This window comes from Dipodomys merriami, unplaced genomic scaffold (genome assembly GCF_024711535.1).
Source record: "Dipodomys merriami isolate MVZ:Mamm:240054 unplaced genomic scaffold, mDipMer1.0.p SCAF_1, whole genome shotgun sequence".
In the NCBI taxonomy this organism is placed as follows: Eukaryota; Metazoa; Chordata; class Mammalia; order Rodentia; family Heteromyidae; genus Dipodomys; species Dipodomys merriami.
The window spans coordinates 69,416,098-69,435,260 of NW_027202270.1; the positions used below are offsets into that span (position 1 = coordinate 69,416,098).

The 19,163-nt window shown below is 34.0% G+C and overlaps 1 protein-coding gene across 4 annotated transcripts in view; it reads right to left on the reverse strand.

The window, feature by feature from the left end:
- Positions 1-19,163, reverse strand: part of Kynu (kynureninase) — a 100,281-nt gene that overhangs the window by 12,053 nt on the left and 69,065 nt on the right. For all 4 annotated transcript variants that reach the window (XM_070023729.1, XM_070023749.1, XM_070023720.1 and 1 more), the window contains 2 exons: positions 3,718-3,770; positions 1,854-1,939 (listed from right to left, as the gene is read on the reverse strand). In XM_070023729.1, coding sequence (XP_069879830.1) covers positions 1,854-1,939; positions 3,718-3,770 — 139 coding nt within the window. The remainder of the gene's footprint in view (positions 1-1,853; positions 1,940-3,717; positions 3,771-19,163) is intronic.

Consider the following 19,163-nt stretch of genomic DNA (forward strand, 5'->3'; position numbering starts at 1 on the left):
AAGAAATCATGCTAACTACTAGTTCCTCCTAAGATGTCTTGGTTGTGTTCCCTTTTACTTTTATCTTCTCCTTAATAGAAACTTGCAAATAAAATCTTGTTCCAAAATATTTAAACTAAATGTGTCTCTAAATTGATATTGTAAGATAAATTTAAGCATTATTACCCATTTTACTAGGTAGAATTTTACATTACTAAGAAGAAACAAAATATGTATTTACAGGCTGAAAAATTTTGTTAGTAATAATTTGCCAAAAAGTGAAAGCAGCATATTCTCCCTCTAGTGGTCAATTTGAGTAAGTGCTCTCCAAATTGGGATGCAAAGAATATGCAATTATCACTTGAAGGTAATGTTGAATAAAGCTGAGGAACTTGGCACTGCCATCCAGTGGCCAGAATAAGAAGCTGCTATGCTTGTTCATTGAATTTAGTTTTTTGAAAAGATTTGAGACATTTCAGTCCTGTTACTTAATTCTCAAATCTCAACAGGATTACCTAAAATAGGAAATATGTTTACTTTAATATATATTGGTATAACACATCTACTAGAACAGGTATGCATATTTGTTTACAGTGTATTTCACTCAAATGTATGTTAGAAATATGTTCAAATAGTATTTGTGTTAATATTATTAACTATTTGGCAAGATTATGTATGAAATATTGATATGTAACCATATATATTTGCCTGAATGAATTTAGTATATCGTGAAGTGTTACCAAACAAATCACAGCTTGTTTTTCAAGCATGCATATCGACCTATCTATCTATCCACCTATCTATCTATATCTAAATTTACATATAAACTGGATTATGAAAATTCTGCTTTGTTTTTAGGATGAGACAAAACAAAAGCAGAAATATAAGTAAAATTACAAAAAAATTGAGTTATAGTAGGAGATATTCTTCTTGATTTCCAAGACCCAGGAAAACAAAACCTTGTAGCAAGGCTGATTTACTAGGTATTACTTTCACTCTAACTTTTCTGTTTCCTTTAAATCCATCTTTACCAGGTCCCTAGAACTGGAAGAAATAGATTCCCCAGAAAACACAATACTTCTTTAATAAATATATTCCTTGAATTAATTAATTACAGATTTACACTAAACATTTTTAACAATGTATTCAAATCTACACATACTATTTATGAAACAGAAAACATTTCTCTACACAGGTTGAGGCAGTTTAATGAATACTGGGAAATAACAAAGTGACAAGCTCTGGACCAGGGACAGCAAATATAAATAAAAGATAACAATAATGATACAGTCACAGTCCTAATACACAAAACAAATGCTTTGTTTTGTCCAATGATTATTCATATTTGTAATCTTTCTTTTCTTTTCTTTTCCTTCCTTTCTCTTCCTTCCTTCCTTCCTTCCTTCCTTTCTTTTTTTTTTTTTTGTTTTTTTTTGCACTTCTGGGATTTGAACTCCAGGCTTTGCCCTTGCTAACAAGGGCTGTGGCATTTGAGTCACACCACACCACCCCCTTCCCAGTCTTTAATTTTGCTCTTGGTTTATTTTAGACAAGGTCTTGTGTTTGTTTGTTTTTTTTGCTCAGAATACCTTTGGACAACAACGCTCCTTACTTTTCCTTCTGCTTGGATATCACTACTGTATAAACTACCAGGCATGTTCAGTTGATTTTTTGAAATGGTGTCTCTTTAATATTTTGTGTGTTTCCCTTGAACTGTGATCCTCCTGATTACTGATAAATAATATAAAAATGAGCTACCATATCCAGTTTAAACAATAATCTTGCTAATTACAAAAAATAGTGCTAAATCTCTCATAACCAGATAAGGTAAAAGGAGAAGATGAGGAAGGCTAAATCCCAGGTAGATCTCTTACCTCTAGACTAGCATGCAAGGAACAGACCAATAACATGGGAGGATTTGAAATTCGGAATCCACTGGCTCCTGGGATTAATTTTAGTTCTGAAAAAAAAGTTTATAATTGCTTAGAATATACTTTAATGGAGCATAGAATAAGTAAAGATACAGTAGGATGTCAGAGCTGAATAAAACTTCTTGCACATTTCTGCTTCACTAGAAATTCTGATCTTCCCTGTTCCTACCTTCTCAACAAACTACAGGTCACAAGAAATCTTTCATTCTAGAAACACAGAACCTCTTGTTGAAGATTTTCTGGACCCTGTCTTCCACTTTCCTGTTTCCAACCCAGATTTTGTTTTTTGGTACCTGCTTTGCTTTTCTGTCACAAGGGCCTATAATTAGTGAGAACATCAAGATTTGAATGTCACATACTTGCATGTCACCCAAAGGCAGACAGATGACTACAATGACTTAAGAAGGTTATGTGGACCTCTAGGATTCTTCCTAGGTACAAGCAGACATTAAAAATATTCCTAAAATGGGCACTGGTAGCTAACTCCTGTAATCCTGTCTACTCTGGAGGCTGAGATCTGAGGATCGCAGTTCTAAGCCAGCCCCAGGGAAGGAGAGTCCGTGAGACTCTGATCTCCAATTAACCACTAGAAAACTGGAAGTGGTGCTGTGATTCAAGTGGTAGAACTCTTGCTTTGAGCTGAAAAGCTGAGGGACAGCACCCAGGCCCAGAGTTCAAGCCACATGACCAAAAAAAAAAAAGAAGCTAGCTAGTTAGAAATCAAGTTAAAACTATACCTAAGAAAGCATTATGAGTTTTTAGAAATTCATCTCACCTGGGGCTAGTCAAACTGTAATCTGTTGGGTAAATTCAATCCGCTATCTGTTCTTTAATTTTCCACTGAACATGATCATACTGGCATATTTATATAGCTTGATGCCAGCTTTAGAACCACAATACACAGCTGAATATTCGGAAAGAGACACTATATTCCTCAAAAACCTTAAAAAAAATCATTTCCTGACCTAACTTAAAAAGCAGTTTGCCTATCACGGGGCTATTATATATTCAAATATCTATATGAAACACTAGCTCCAGATCAGAGAAACTCTGAAGGATCTAGTTTACATGGAATTCTCCAAACACACATGATACATCTTGCTTCCTATGTGACTGAGGAAGATTCATACAGGAGGAAGGAGGAAGACCCTTGTGAGCCCCTTGTATGGTCCAGTTTCACTCCTACCCACTAGGGTTTTATTGTTATTCTCTGGTATATAGCAAGAATCGCCCCTCCCCACAAAAAAAGGAAATATTTCAGAACACAGAGGATAAAATGTGTATTTAAAAAATTAATGTTATGTGCTACTTGGTTTACAGTTTGGGACTTGAACTCCCCTTAAACCAAACTCTGAAATAAATAGTGTCCATCTATTCTGTCTACATCATTCATGATCTATGTAGAGGAGAAGGAACAATGAGCAGATGATGATGCAGTTTGATTTGCAAGATAACAAAAGGATCAAGAAGCAGCATGGATTACCCAGGCCTCCCTGGGTCTGACCACTGTCTGATGTGTTGGCTCTCTGTCATTATAGGATCTGCCAAGCTTCAGGAGTCATATGCTAGATTTCATTTTCTTTTATTTTTCTATGAAAGAACAGACTCAAAATCAGGTTAAAAACCTATAAACATGTAGTCTTACACACTGAAAATGTCATTTCTTATTTTAAGAATTCTCAGTGACATTTTCAAAGTGCTCTTTCTATAGGGACATTTATATTTTATACATGTATAATACAAAGACAGACAGAAATTAAAATGAAGCAAAAATAAAGTGAATCTTGAAATGAAATGGTAGACTTACTGTTATCCATTTTAAATCTAGTGTTCAGTTCATGGCTAAACCATCCCACTAACCTGAAATATAACAAAACATCACATAATTTGGTTCACAATTGATAACTACATTTACTTTAGATATTAATCCCTACCACATTAAAATCATTTGTGATATGTTATCAAATAATGGAGTAGATAAATGCTATATAGCAGAAAAAAGCAGTTCATGTTTATAATGACATTGAGAATAAAGATAAAAATCATTTGCCTACATTATTAGATTCTGAATTTTGTGTAGGTAGGTTCCTCTGAATAATTATAATATATAATAAATAATATGCTTTCTTATTCAAAGGAAAATGATTGAAACTATGAAGGAGGGTTTCTCAAATTTCAAAATAAATCTAAAAGCTAAAAGAACATAAAACATTAATATAATATTTAACCACAGAATCTATAAAGAGAAATAGTGCTATAAATAAACCCTATATAATTTCAAGGTTTCCTAAGAAACCTTAAACCTTTCCTTAAGAAACATGGAGATTTAGAAGAAATGATAGAACATTGAGAATCATAGGCAGTTATCAACCTTTTCTAAATAATATTTGCTATGGTTAATATTTCCAATATCGGAGCTGAAGCTAGGGCCTCATATTGTTGGTTTTAGTTGAAATGGAGTGTCAAAGACTGCTGCCTGGACTGGCTTCCAACTGTGATCCTCCTGGTCTCAGCCTCCTGTTTGTCATGATTAATCTTAATTATCAACCTAATTCAATTGAAAGATGCCTGGGAGATTAGAAAAGCTCACCTCTGGGTTTGTTTTCTGAACCACTGGAGTCATGAAGTCTTTGAATTAATGAATAATTTAGTCTATTGTTGAACAAAAAAAAATTGAATAGATTTGAGAGGTACTGAAACTGGAAGGTGAGCCTGTTTGGAGGAGTTCCAGGAGTGTTCCTTAACAGCTATACCTTAGCCTCTTCTTATTACACTCTTTTTGTTTTGTGGATGCCATAAGGAGAAAAAGGAGTTATGCAAGCATGGGCTGAAACCTGGAAAGTTGTGAGCCAAATATAAAGTGTAAATTATCCCTTCTCTCTCCCTCCCTCCCTCTCTCTCTCTCTCTCTCTCTCTTTCCATTTCATAACTGGTACTTGAATCAAAGCCTCATATTCTTCTGGCTTTTTTTTTTTAACCATCTGAGCCGTGTCTTCTGCTTAAATCTTTCTTCTTTTAAAATAGTTTCTCTCTGATATTTGTTACAGTAGTGACAAAAGGTGAACAAAAGTAATATTTTAGTTTTAAATTTTTGAAAAATTTAAAACCACTCTTCTGGAACTTGACATTTATATAGAATATATACATAAAAATAAAAACCTGAAATAGAAAGGTATAGAGAATAATATGACAAATTTCCTTGCAAATAATATTTTGTAATCTTTATAAGATAGTGTGGGATATTACAAAACATTTAATGAGTAGTCATATTACTAGCAAAAGAAGTATCATCAAGATAAATGTAGCATGGCAAAAATCTGGAAAATCTATGTGGACAGTAGTTAAGTAATAATATAGTACCCAAAGTGTAAGAACATGTATTTATGTGTTTATATTTTCAGAGGGAATTTCTATTTATGTTTAAAAACAAAAGAGCAAAATGTAAAAGAATATACTCCAAATTTATAAACAAGTAAGATTCTGTATTAAAAAGAAAAATAACAAATATTGGGAAAAAAAGTGATATTTATTATATTTAGAGGACATTTCACCATAAGGTCATTTACTTATTTTATTTATTTGAAAAAGGACAGTGCTCCAGGAACTACACAGACATGAACATTGAAGAAACAGAAATTCCCCTAGGAATTCAGCAAAAACAAAAGTGCCTAAATCTTACCAATAATTAAGCTATGAGATGACACAAAGACAAAACCATTGAATAAATCAAACAGACACTGATTTAAAAATCAGCATTCTTATTTTCATCAAGAAGCTGAGATCTAATATAATTTTTTCCAAGCCTTTCCATTATATTAAGTGAAGTAAGCTAGGCCCAAAGAAGCATAGGTCCCATGGTTTCCCTTATTTGCAATATCTAGTATAGGTATGAGTCAAGCAGAAAAGGTCAGATAATGTGATGTTAGGAAAATGAACCCTTAAATATGTATTTTAATGTTTTCGTTTCTTTCATGCATATGTTTCTAACGCATTTATAAGATTATTTCTTTGTTGCTATGTATGTCCCTCCCCCACAGTGTAACCCCCGCTTTCACTATATTTGATGTCAGTATAACATGTGGAGGAGATGGGGGCAAACAAGTCGTTTAAGGATTCAGGTGGACCCGTTGCAACAATGAGAAGTACAAAATGTCATGTCAAAACCAGCTTTACAATGTCGGTGGGGGGGGGGGAGGGGGGTATAATTGAGTGGGGGGAGGGGGGAGGCTGGGAAGGGAGGTGAAGGGTAAACAAAGGAGGAGGCTGCAATGCTTGGTAAGAAATGTATGAATTATCCTGCCCATGTAATTGTAGCCCCTCTGTACAGTATGTTCTCAAATAAAATAAAATAATATTAAAAAAAAAAAAAAGAAGCTGAGATCTAAAGATCTTAGTTCAAAGCCAGCCTAGACAGGAAAGTCCATGAGACTTTGATCTCCAATTCATTACCAAAAAGCAGGTATTTGAACAGTGGCTTGAGTAGTAGAGTACTAGCCTTGAACAAAAACAAAAACAAAAACAAAAACAAAAAACCCTCAAGGACAGAGCCTAGATAGCAGGTACTAAAAACAAAAGAGCAACAACAACAACAAATAAAAATAAAAATATATAGAAAAGAAAACAGTATAGAAAAGAAAATAAATAGAAAAAAAGTAGATAGAAAAAAGAAAACAGAAAAGAACTTCCCCATATCACATTATAGTCTAAAGGTCAAGTTACTTTCAAAGGTAGATCTATGAGAACACTAGCAGTGAAATACAAATGGACACTAAATACATGACACATGTTCATGTAAGGTTGTTTTTAGCCATAAGTTAAATCAAGACATCAAACAAGGCAACTCAGAATTACCATGATATTTCATCTTATCCCAGTCAAAATGACTATCATCAAGAAAACAAAACCCAACATATATTCCAAGGATATGGGTGAAATGGAACACCTAAACACAATTGATGTGACTGTAAATTAGTTTTGTAACTTTGCAAATCAGCATAGTGTGTCTCAAAACACTAAACTATGGACCTACTATGTGATTTAGCTATATTACTCCTGGTTATCTATCCAAAGGAATCCAACCTCAACCACAATGAAAATACTTGCATTTCTATGTATAGTGTAGCACTAGTCACAAATAATAGAATTGAGTAAGTGCCTATTGTTTACTCATGATTAAGTGAGTCAAGAAAGTGTGGTACAATATGGCATTATAGTCCATGGAGATGTGGTCCAGAAGAGACCAATGTTGACCCAAACCACAAATGTTCAGTATGTACCAAGTATAGTTAATTCATTTCTCCCATAAAGCTGCCCAGTTTCTGCTAAAGACATGCCTCCTTGGAAATCTAAAATTTTCACATTATCACATAAATTAAGCACATAAATTTTTACTTTATTTGGAGGTCATCATATACTTTTTATGAATACTAGTCATAAAATGAAGGGCAAGGTAACAGGAGACATTATTATTATTATAATTATAATAATAATAATTATTATTATTATTTTGGAAACAGGAGATTTAAACATAGCTAAAGCCAATGGGAGGTTGTCAGCTTCTCTAGATCAACTCATCTGCAGAATATTCACAGGAATTTAAAACATTTGTTTTTGGAATTTCTTTTTTTTTGGTAATAGTCAAAAATGAAAAGGAAATTTTAATTGCTTCATTAGGAGACTGTTTGTGTGTGTGTGTGTGTGTGTGTGTGTGTGTGTGTGTGCGCGCAAATTATGATAAATCCATGTAGTAAAATCCCACACAATTTTCAAGCTAAAAGTAAATGAGGAAGAATTATGGGTACTGATAGGGGAAAACTACCATTATATGAAATCAAGAAGACAAGTGAGTCAGATTGGAGTGGTCATGTTAGCTCCTCTGTTAAAGGTAAACAAAAAAGATGTATTTATGTTAAATAGGACAGGAAAGAATATTCCAGATAGAGCAGTATGTGGAAAGGCCTATAGAGCTGGTAAAATGGCTCCCAAGGTTTATTACTTTCGGCTGTAAAATTGACTAGTTAGCCATTTGAAATATGGTCAGTGAGAATTCAATTGCACCAATTTTCTCAACTGGAAGAAAAAAATATGGTGGACATTTATGATACGCTGACATAGCTAAGGTTTTCAAATTAATTACAAAAGGTAAATGAGTACTTACTTCAAAGAGAACTAAGAATCAATATCATTCATAAGAAATTGTCTACTACTTTCCTGATAATAATTTATAAAACCTATATCCACTCTGAAAACTTTAAATTTGGATTGTTTACCTAAAATAAAAAATTTAATAATTCAGTTAAATATAATTTATAATTATAAAATTTAACAGGCTAGCAACCACCTTGAAATTTTATCAGTGAAGAAGTTGAATTTCACTTTTTATTTTTAGGGCAAACTTTATTTTAAATTCTGATTTGCCAAAATCAGAATTGAGTTTTAAAAATCAAAATTGAGTTTTAAAGTCCAGGTACCAGTCTCTCACACCTGTAATCTCAGGAGGTTGAGATCTGAGGATCCTGGTTCAAAGCCAGCCCAGGTAGGAAAGTCTGTGAGACTCTGATTTCCAATTAACCACCAGAAAACCAGAAGTGGTGCTGTGGCTCAAAAGAAAAAAAATTAAAAAATTAAAAAATGAGCTTTAAGAAAAGAATTATATTTTACTTTTTTGGGGGGTGGGGGTCCAGTCATGGGGCCTGAACTTTGGGCCTGGGCTCTGTCCCTCAGCTCTTCAGCTCAAGGCTAGCGCTCCTGCCACTTGAACCACAGTGCCACTTCCGGCTTTTTTCTTTTTGCTTATATAGTGCTGAGGAATTGAACCCAGGGCCTCATGCATGCAAGGCAAGCGCTCTACCACTGAGCCACCTTCCCAGCCCCAAGAATTATTTCTAGATTTGATTGTTGTTTAGATTAATAGCTTAAATAATAGATTTTTAAGGGATCATAAGTTAAAAGTAGAGAAGAGCCAGGTGACAGTGGCTCATACCTGAAATCCTAGCAACTTAGGAGGCTGAGATCTGAGGATCATGGTTCAAAGTCAGCCTGGGCAAGAAAAAAAGTTCATCTCCAGTTAACCACCCCAAAGCTGGAAATGGAACTGTGGTTCAAGTGGTAGAACATTAGGCTAGATAAAAAAGAAAATGCAGGTGACAGTGCCCCCTTCCCCTGGGCCTTGATTTCAAGCCCCAGAACCTGCCCGCGCGTGCGCGCTCACACACACAATTTGCTAATGTACTTCAATATGAAATACTTCTTTACTTTCATTTTCTTCTTTTTGTGCTAGTCTTGGGACTTGAATTCAGCACCTGAATACTGTCCCTGAGCTTTTGTAATCAAGGCTAGTGTTTTACCATTCTGGCTAAAGCTTCACATCTTCCTTCATTGTGGGATGAAGGGGTTATTTGGAGTTGAATTGCACAGACTTTCTTGCCCAGGTATATTTGAATCATGATCCTCATTCTGTCTTCTGTATAGCTAGGATTACAGGTGTGAACCACCATCACTTGCTTCAAAAAGCAATTTTTAAAATATAATTTTATTGTTATTACTAAGGTGTTGCCAGAGGGGTTGTCATTTCAAAAAGTCAGGCAATCAGTGCATTTCTTTCTTGGACAATGTTACTCTTCCTTCCCTTTGCTCCAATTTCTTCCTCTAGTATCTGTGTATATGTTACATAGTTCATTTTCCATACAGTGTATACTAAGTAACATGATTGCATTTGTTCACTCTTCCTCCCACTCTTTCTGTGCCCTTAGAAAGAAAGAGAAAGCAAGAGAAAGAGAAAGAGAGAGAAAGCAAGAAGAAACATCACCACCCACAACAACAAACAGTAAACAATTTTTAACATACAAACAGCATTATTCTCACTATGCTTTTTGTAAAAGAAGTAAAAGATTGCAATTTGTTAAATAGAATTATGTTGGTACATGAAAAAATAGTATATGAGCTCTTACACAATACTGCTTTCTGAGGAAACTGATATAAACATTACCTCTCAGTATTTTCTTTTCTAAGGTCTGTTTATAGAGCAGTGTTTTTTTCCCATTTATTTTCAATAAGATCCAAACAAAACTTGGAAGCAATATTTCAACCTTTCCTTATATAGTACAAGTTTTCTATCATTTTCACATATTCACTAAAGAACTAAATATTTGTCATTTCTGTTTATAGAGTAATATTAAAAATTCAAGAACATGAATTATGATGGCTGCCTTGTATACCTAACCAAAACATCAAATGGCCTGGAACTTGAACACGGGAGGAAATAGTAATTTGTTTAGAAAAATATATGATGGCATGTTCATCACCCAAATATGAAAGAAACGAGGGATTACATGAAGGAAAAATGTGTTATTCTTAGATTAAAAAAATCTCTGTAATGATTTTGTAACTGAAGACAAGGCATCACTTTTCATCCATTATTTACTTCAGCTGTAAAAATATTTAACCTATATATATATATATATATATATATATATAACCTATATATATATAAAGTACAAATACAACATGATTATATAAAAAAGAAGAGCTTCAAATTTGTGTAGACAAATCTCACTACATAATGATTACATGCTTCTTTACATGCTTCTTTTCAATTCAGTGAGCAAATTATATTTCTCTCTCTCTCTCTAATGGTTTATTGAAAAGCATTTGAGGATATGACTTGGACCCTAGACTAGCTTCACTGAAGGCTTTAATTGTTGACATCCATCATCTCCTCCCATAGCAACCAGCCAACATGAGCACCTAATACTCCTGGATTATAAATAACAGAATCCTGTAGAGTATTCAGAAATGGATTAGCTGTTCAAATGATGGGTTCTCATGCCAACAAGAAATCCTGCTCAAAAGGCCTGGCTAGGAAAACATCTCATATTGCTAAGGACATTAAAACAAAAGTATGTTTGTCACTTAAACTTTACATTGATGATCTAAGGTAGACATTTTTCTCATAGCTTTAGATTCAAGAAAAGTACAGTGCAGGGAAGCTGAATGACTTCTTCCAAAGGGAAGTTACTAGTAAAGCCCATGTTATACTTAACAAGTAAGTAGGAATATAGCAACATTCTGTGTTTCTGTGGTCTTAGCAGGTGGACCAAGAAGGTGGAGGTAAGAAGGAATATCTGTACCAGCCAGGCAGTAAGATATAGATCTGCTCAGTTACTGGAAATCAAATGAGAGCTAAAGGTAGATTTATATAAAGCAAAATACTCTACTAACTGGAAATTTAGAAAGAGTTGATACTTGTTATTAGACATTCTATTTTTATCATTTATCCTCCCAATTAAATTATCCCTCCTCCCTCTCTTTTGCTCTCTCATTTGTGTGGTTTTCCCTCCCCCCATCTCTCTTTCTATCTTTTGTTGTACTTGGGGCTTTTACTCAGGGCTTGAGTGCTATCCCTGATTGTTTTTGCTTAAGGCTAGCTAATACATTACCATTGGAGCCACAGTTCTACTTCTGTCTCTAACAATCTCATGGAGTCTCTGCTTCCTGGGTTGACTTTGAACCATGATCCTCAGATCTCTGCCTCCTAAGTATCTAGGATTACAGGTATGAGACATTAGTGTCTAGTTTCTTCTTCTCTTTCAGAGTTTATCCTGGTTCACTTTTTTTCATTAACTCCTCTAGTTAAACTCTTTTCCACAGGTATTAGAATAAGCTATACCAGACACTATCTTCTGTCTACTAGAATTTAAAATTGTGAGCATGGTGGTACTGGGTTGTACTAGGTAATTAAAAAGCATTAATCTAACAAAAACATGAGAGGCAGACTTCTAAGGGTCTTCATTTTGACTTCTAATGTTCATACCTTTCTGTAACAACCTCTTTCATAGTCTCTGCAGGTGACTCTATTCTCCACACCAAGAAACAAAAGAAAGCGCACACACACACACACACACACACACACACACACACACAAGAATACAAGGAACACTGTTAGACAGAGACTTAAGAGAAGACAAATGGACTTAAAGCTAGATGTGTGTTATTAAAAAATTCCCAAAGCAGTCAGAGGTGCTCATATGTTCAACTGGAAGATTCAGAAGACTGAAATGGTAAATGAAGTAGAATCAGAGACATAGGAAGATAAGTGTTTTTAGTTTCAATGTGAATATTAAATTATGAAAAGCAGCAGAATGAAAAAAAGGAGAAAATAATAGCTCCTCATATAAAGCCATATATATCATATACTATTAATTAATAATATAATAGTAAATGATATCTGAGTAGTCTAGGCCTGAAAAAGAATACAATGAAGTTCTATGACAGTGAAACTGGTGTGGTCAGTGGCCAAGACAATTACTTAAGAATTCACCAGGACTGGGAAGATGGCTCAGTGGTAGAGTGCTTGCTTTGCATGCATGAGGTCCTGGGTTCGATTCCCCAGCACCACATAAGCAAAAAGAAAAAAAGCCGGAAGTGGTGCTGTGGCTGAAGTGGCAGAGCGCTAGCCTTGAGCTGAAGAGCTGAGGGACAGCGCCCAGGCCCAGAGTTCAGGCCCCACGACTGGACCCCCCCCCCAAAAAAAAAAGAATTCACCAAAACAACTCAACAGGTAACTAGTAGACAGTTTTATAATTTTCTGTCATGGAATATTAAAAATGATATGGTTCTACTTCTTTTTTTGTATCCCACATCATTTTCAGATTTACTGTATTGTCATGAGATGTTTTTCTCTCTTCTGTGTTTGTATAGTATATTTATCTTATTATAGTTATTGAAGAAATGTATCTTCAGTCTTTTTTAAAAAATGTATTTTTAAATTATCTTTTTTTAACACTTTAAGTACTTTATTTTTGTGCAAAGAAGTTGTCAATTAACAAGGAAGTTTATGAATATAATGCTTATTGATCAATGTCATTCCTTTCAACATTCTTACCAACCCCTCCCTTACACACCTCTTTAGTCACTAGTCTTAACTTTGTAGGATATGCATTGAATTCTTGACTGTATTCTGACTTTCTTCTCTTCATCATTTGTCTACGCTTTTCCACTTACCCCCCCCCCAATATCTCTTAAGTGCCTAACCCCTGGTGTTTATTTTGTTGAACTTTGAGCCTTCCTAAGGAATAACTCTGAGTTCTCCTTTAAAGCTACCACTCTGGAAAGCAGTAGGGAAGTTCCTCAAAACATTAAACATAGTACAATCCTATAATCCAGCAATCTCACTGCTGGGCATGTATCCAAAATATTAGAAACCAGGGTACAATAGAACACCATGTTCATGGCAGCAGTCGTATTTACTATAGTCAAGGTATGGAGTCAGTACAGTTACCTTCATGAATGAATGGATCAAAAAAATGCAGGGCATATATATAATGAAATTACATTCATCCATTAGAAAGAATGATATTGTATCATTTGTAAAGAAATGGAAAGACCTGGAAAATTAATCCTATGAAGAATAATGTTCTTATTCTTGATGTTGTATAGAAGATAATTTTGAGGCTCTAATATTGACTACTGTGATCACAAATATGCAAAAAAATAATTGCATAATTGTCTCAGGTATATATTTTCAGTGTAGTGGTGATCATCCCAGAATGATATTCTCCATATTACTTGAGAACTTCATTTAGGATTTTGAGTTGTTCGTATTCAGGCCAGGTGACAGACTAGGATGGCAGATGTGTAGCATTATTTTTAGGATGGACAATGTAGCACCAATATATTTTTTTATTGTAAAGATGCTATATAGAGTGGTTACAGGTATGTGAGTAAGGTAATGGGTACATTCCTTGCCTAGCATTGTTACTCCCTCCTTTGTTTTTCTCCTACTATCCCTTCACTCCCCCATCATCCCACTCCTCCCCTCCCCCAAGAAGACATGAAGTTCATTTCCAACACAGTGTCTTGTATAAAATTGTTTTGACCTTTCCTGTTGTTTGAAATTCTTTGGAGATATCTTTCTTTGAAGTGTTAGATCTTATTTAGTAACTTGAATAAGCTTTATACCTTTATGTTACTTCTTGAAGCCTTTACAAATGGAAATTGATGGTTTAGGTTTTTAAAGAGCAAAGAAAAAGTAATTGCATCATAAAATATTCAAGCTTTTAAAATAGTCACACAGAACCTAGCAGATTTCAACAGGTAGGAAAAATGAAATTAAAACACAGAAGTGTCATTAAATCTTTACATGTATTCTAAAAATATAAACTTAACTAAATAAAATTCAAAATTATTAAATTAGTTTATAACTATAAGGTCATAAATTATTCATTATTATTTAAAGATTCATTTTGCTCAATAACAAGATAAAATATCATTGGACCTAACTAGAGATTTGAATCTTTTATCTTCAAAAATTAAAGCACAAGCAAGAAGCAAGCAGAGAAAAGTAAGATATTACAAGAGAGAAATTAATAAAATGTAAAAATCCCAATATATTTTCTGTTACTTGAACATCAGAAATTCTCCAAAATGAATTTAAACAAGTGTTATCTATAGGAAAGCAGGACATGATCTAAAGGTGTTTTTGAGGTATAATCAGATCCTGTAAGCAAAAGCCAGAAAAGATTTATTGGATATATTTTGGATGTTAGGAGATAAGAAATCAAATCTCCAAACTCTCCTAGATCTCTTTAACAAAACTTCAGTAGCAAAATCTTTATTATAAATCTTTAAATTTTATGCACTGAATTAATCTAACTTATTCTTTAAACTCCTTATCTCTTCTTACTAGAAACCTTACTCATACTAAACGTAACAACTTCCAGCTTTCTTAGTTTATGTGAAAATAAACATACAGTTCATTTTTGGAGCAAATATTAAAATATAATAAAACCATATCTCAATCTTATTTACAAATATTCTCATTCTCTCTCTGTTCCCTCTTTCTCTCTTCCCTCTCTCTCTCTCTCCCACCCTCCCTTCTTCCCTCCTCCACCCCCCTCTCTTTCAGTCCCCACAACTTATAACCAAATACAACTGTGTTACTGGCTTTTACAAATGCACCGAATCATACAAATTGTCATAGCACTGCAAAAGCATGGAAGATGTGAAGTAAAGCTTAACTGTTTATTCTTTAAATAAACAAAATCTGTAGAAGCTGTTGGGAATATGTTAGACAGTCTGTCATCTGAGCATCATATGTAGCTTTGTTGCATATAAATGATTTATTCTATTCATTAGATATACTACTCTCCATGCTTTCACAGAGTTAAAATTTCACAAAGATTTTATTTTAGAATAACTTGGAATTTATACATTCAGTTGATTTCTATATATTCTTGGTTTTCATACAGAACTTAGCAAAATTATATTTTAAAAACACATCTAGATATACCTAGCATGGTGGGACATACTTAGAATTCTAACTACATGGCAAGTAGAGATTAGAAGCAATGCACTTTCAATGTATCCCATGCAAAAAGCCAGAAAGCCCTTATTCTTCATTTCAATTAACAAGCTGGATCCAGTAATATACATCTGTAATCACAGTTACATGTATGAAGAACAATTGAATGACTGTAGTCTTTAGGAAAAATTGCACGATCTTAAGAGAAATAGAATGAAAGCTAAAGTTGTTTGGAAGTGGGCTCAAGAGTCAGAGAACCTACCTAGCATTTATGAGGCCCTGAGAGCAAATTCTACCTCAACCCAATGTGTTTGTATGCATGCATGCATGTATATGTGTGTGTGTGTGTGTGTGTGAATATGTACACGCACACATAGATATGTACAAGAAAATACCTGTTCTCCCATGTCTATTGCAGCACTATTCACAATATCTAAGATATGTAATGTATTAGATATCCATTCATGGATGAAGGATGCAACTTTTCAGCCATAGAAAAGACCTACATTTTTGTCATTTGTGACAACATGAATGGAAGTGGAAGCTAACATATAAAGTGAAAATGAGCCAGAAACAGAAAGAAAAATGCTGCATGTTCTCACTCAAATGTAGATGCTAAAATTATTGATCTCATTGAGAGAAATAGAGTTGGGCACTAGAGGCTAGAAAAAAAATCATATAAGGTGGAGAAACAGAGGTGGGTAACAGGTACCCAAGCATAGTTAGATAGGAAAAGTGTTCATGTTCTGTGACAAATTAGGCTGATTATAGTCAAAAAAAATATAATCTGTATTTCAAAATAGCCTGAAGAAATTATTTTGAATGTTTGCCATAAACAATGATATCATGTTTTAACCTAAGAGCTTATGCTAATGTATAATTAACTAAGGTTTGGTAAAACATTATTAATCAAAAGGAAATAATAAAAGAATAACCTTATTTAATTACATAACATGTTAAGGAACTCCAACCTAAAGTCCATATTACATTTTTATTGACAGCAAACAACTTGAGCCTATCTAATTTATTACTCTCCAAATATTTAGCTAAACCAAAAAAATAGCCAAATATAATTTAGAGAATTTGAGATCTTTTCTTGTTTTAGTTCTATGAATTTGTTTTAATAATACTGAGAGCAACATAAACATCAGCTGAGCTTTCATTGTATGACAGACAGTACTCTGAATTATTCCAAAAGGTCACATAATATCCAGTTTGAGTGCCTGAACAAAACTCCTTGCTGTTCATCTCCTTTGAAATCTTACCACCAGTTTTTTAAAATTATAATTGCCCCTCTGCAGTCCTTGTAAATTTTACTCCTTGTCCTAATACAGAACATTCCCAACAAAGACACGAGTGTGATTATTTTTAAAATTATTAAGTCACATCATTGTCTTTTAAGCATGGGCAATGATTTTAAATTTTGCATTGCTTTTTATCAAAAGCAAAAAGACTTCCTCCACCCAGACTTTGACCACTCTTCCTTTCATTCATTTCTTCATCTAAATTTTATTAACATGGTACAGTGTTTCATGAATACGTTTTCATATACTGCACATTGCTAGGGATCCCACATTAAATATGTCCATGCCCCCTTTTCCTCTTGTACTTACAAAATAATTCATGTATATTGCTTTCCTAAATACCATAAAACTGGATCTATATTATGCACATAGGTGGTTTCCTCTTGCAGTAATACAAGTTTGAAGAAGAGAGAGAGCACTACCTTCATGTGGTACATTCCAAACTCCACAAAAATGGCCTAAGGTATAGTAGATCCTCAATAAATATGTCTATAATTGAGTCAAATGTCATATGGAGAAATTACAATGCTGTGATTTCAAGAATTGTAAGTCAGTGTAGCAATTTTTTGTCATGAGTAATCATTGATTTATGCTCTTTCTTTTGGACTGATCAAAGCTCTAGTCATACAGGGTGCAGGTGGCTCACAACTGTAATCCTAGTTACTCAGGAGGCTGAGAATTGAGGATTTCAGCTTGTAGCCAGCCCAGACAGGAAGTCCAAGAGACTTTTTTTGTTTTTGTTTTTGTTTTTTGTTGCTTCCTCATTTGTTTCCCCATACCATCCCTGCCCTCCCATCTCCGCACCCTCCCGCGCCTAAAGTTGTAAAGTTCGTTTTTCAACATAGCATCTTATACTTATTGTTGCAATAGGTCCACCTGTATCCCTATTTAAACGATTTGTTTTTTCCCTTCCCCTCCACAAATTATACTGACATCAAATACAGTGAAAACAGGGGTTATACTGTGGGGGAAGAGCATACAAAGCAACAAAAAATCACCTTATAAATATGTTAGAAAAGAAAGAAAAACTATTTGAGTTCTTATCTTGGGGTTCATTTCACCTAACATCAACGTATCTGACCTTTTCTGCTTGTCTCAGACATATACTAATTATTGCAAATAAGGGAAACCATGGGACCTATGTTTCTTTGGGCCTGGCTTACTTCACTTAATATAATTTTTTCCAAGTCTTTCCATTTCCTAACAAATATCTCCAAGTAATCACAGAAAAAGCCAAAAGTGGCGCTGTGGTTCAAGTGGTAGAGTGCTAGCATTGAGCAAAGAGGAGCTTGGGGACAGCATCCAGGCCCAGAGTTCCAGCCCTAGAACTGGAACAAAAGCAAATAACAACAACAGCCACAACAACGAAGACGAATAAAAAATAAAATAACTCTATTCATCTGTCACCACACCAAGCTTTATTGTTGTTATTGTTTATTTGTGTTTGTTGGCCTCCACTGAATAGTATTCTAGACCATCCATCAAACTTGGGTGACCAAATTCAAACAGGTGTGAGTTTGAGTAGACTACGACTTTATCTTTGGGGAAGTAAGGTCAGTGACATGGGTGTATCCGCACAAAAGTCTTTTGGTCATTCCCTTAAGCCAGGGCCTCACAGCAGGCACTGATTCTAAGCTACTATGAGGAACAAGCAGGAAAGTTAGAAATACAGAAATACATTTGTTACATTTTAAGTAGATATTAAAGCTATATTAAAGGTAAACCCAGTTCATAAGAATAAAGATTAAACAGTAGATAGAAACCCAAAGAGAAAATTAAAAATAACCAAAGATTTAAAAACAAAAGAAAACTAACTAGAGGTGTTCATCAATGCATTGTTTATGAAAATAAAATACGATTAGATAATAATAAGAGATTCAAAAGTCCCTAAGGAAAAGAAAACACTCTTCTTAATGAGCAAAACAGAGTGATTTACCACTCCATTTTTATCTTAATCCCTAACATCATAAAGGGGTCACCAAGTAAGCTTGATATAAGATTTGACAAGGTATGACACAGAAAAATATTACTCACTCACTCTTATCAATTTCTATTTTGTAAAAATACGTATCTTTTCACACTCATTGTGCTTAGTTCCAATGCCAGCACTTTAATGCTATTTGAGTTAGTAGTTTGAAGCAGTAGCTCCAAGTTCAATTCATTTATTTCTTTCACATTTGCCCATCCATCTGTAAATACTGGAGTTTCACTTGGTTCTGTTACATATTCAATTACCCCTTCAAATCTCACTCTGCAGGAAACTTGTTCAAATATGCCTAGTGAACTAACATGTCATCAAATAATCTGCCTTAAAATGAGAAAAATTTATTTAATAAAAAAATCACTTTCTTAAGAATACTCTGTTGTTCTTGTAAGTGCCAAAACCATATTTTTGGTGTAATATTATTAACAAAAATCTTTGCAATTTTTTTGAATATAACTCTATGAAATATTATCTTGAAATATTTCTTAATAATCCTGGAGATGACTGAAGAAATAGAAGATATCTTGATGTAAGAATTTAGAAATTGATACTTAAATCAATGTAAGGGCTAGGATCTATAATCTCAGCACTTGGGAGAAAGAGGCAGGGAAGACCTCAATTTCGAAGTCCTATAAACTCCAGTACATGCTCCACAAGCTAAACAA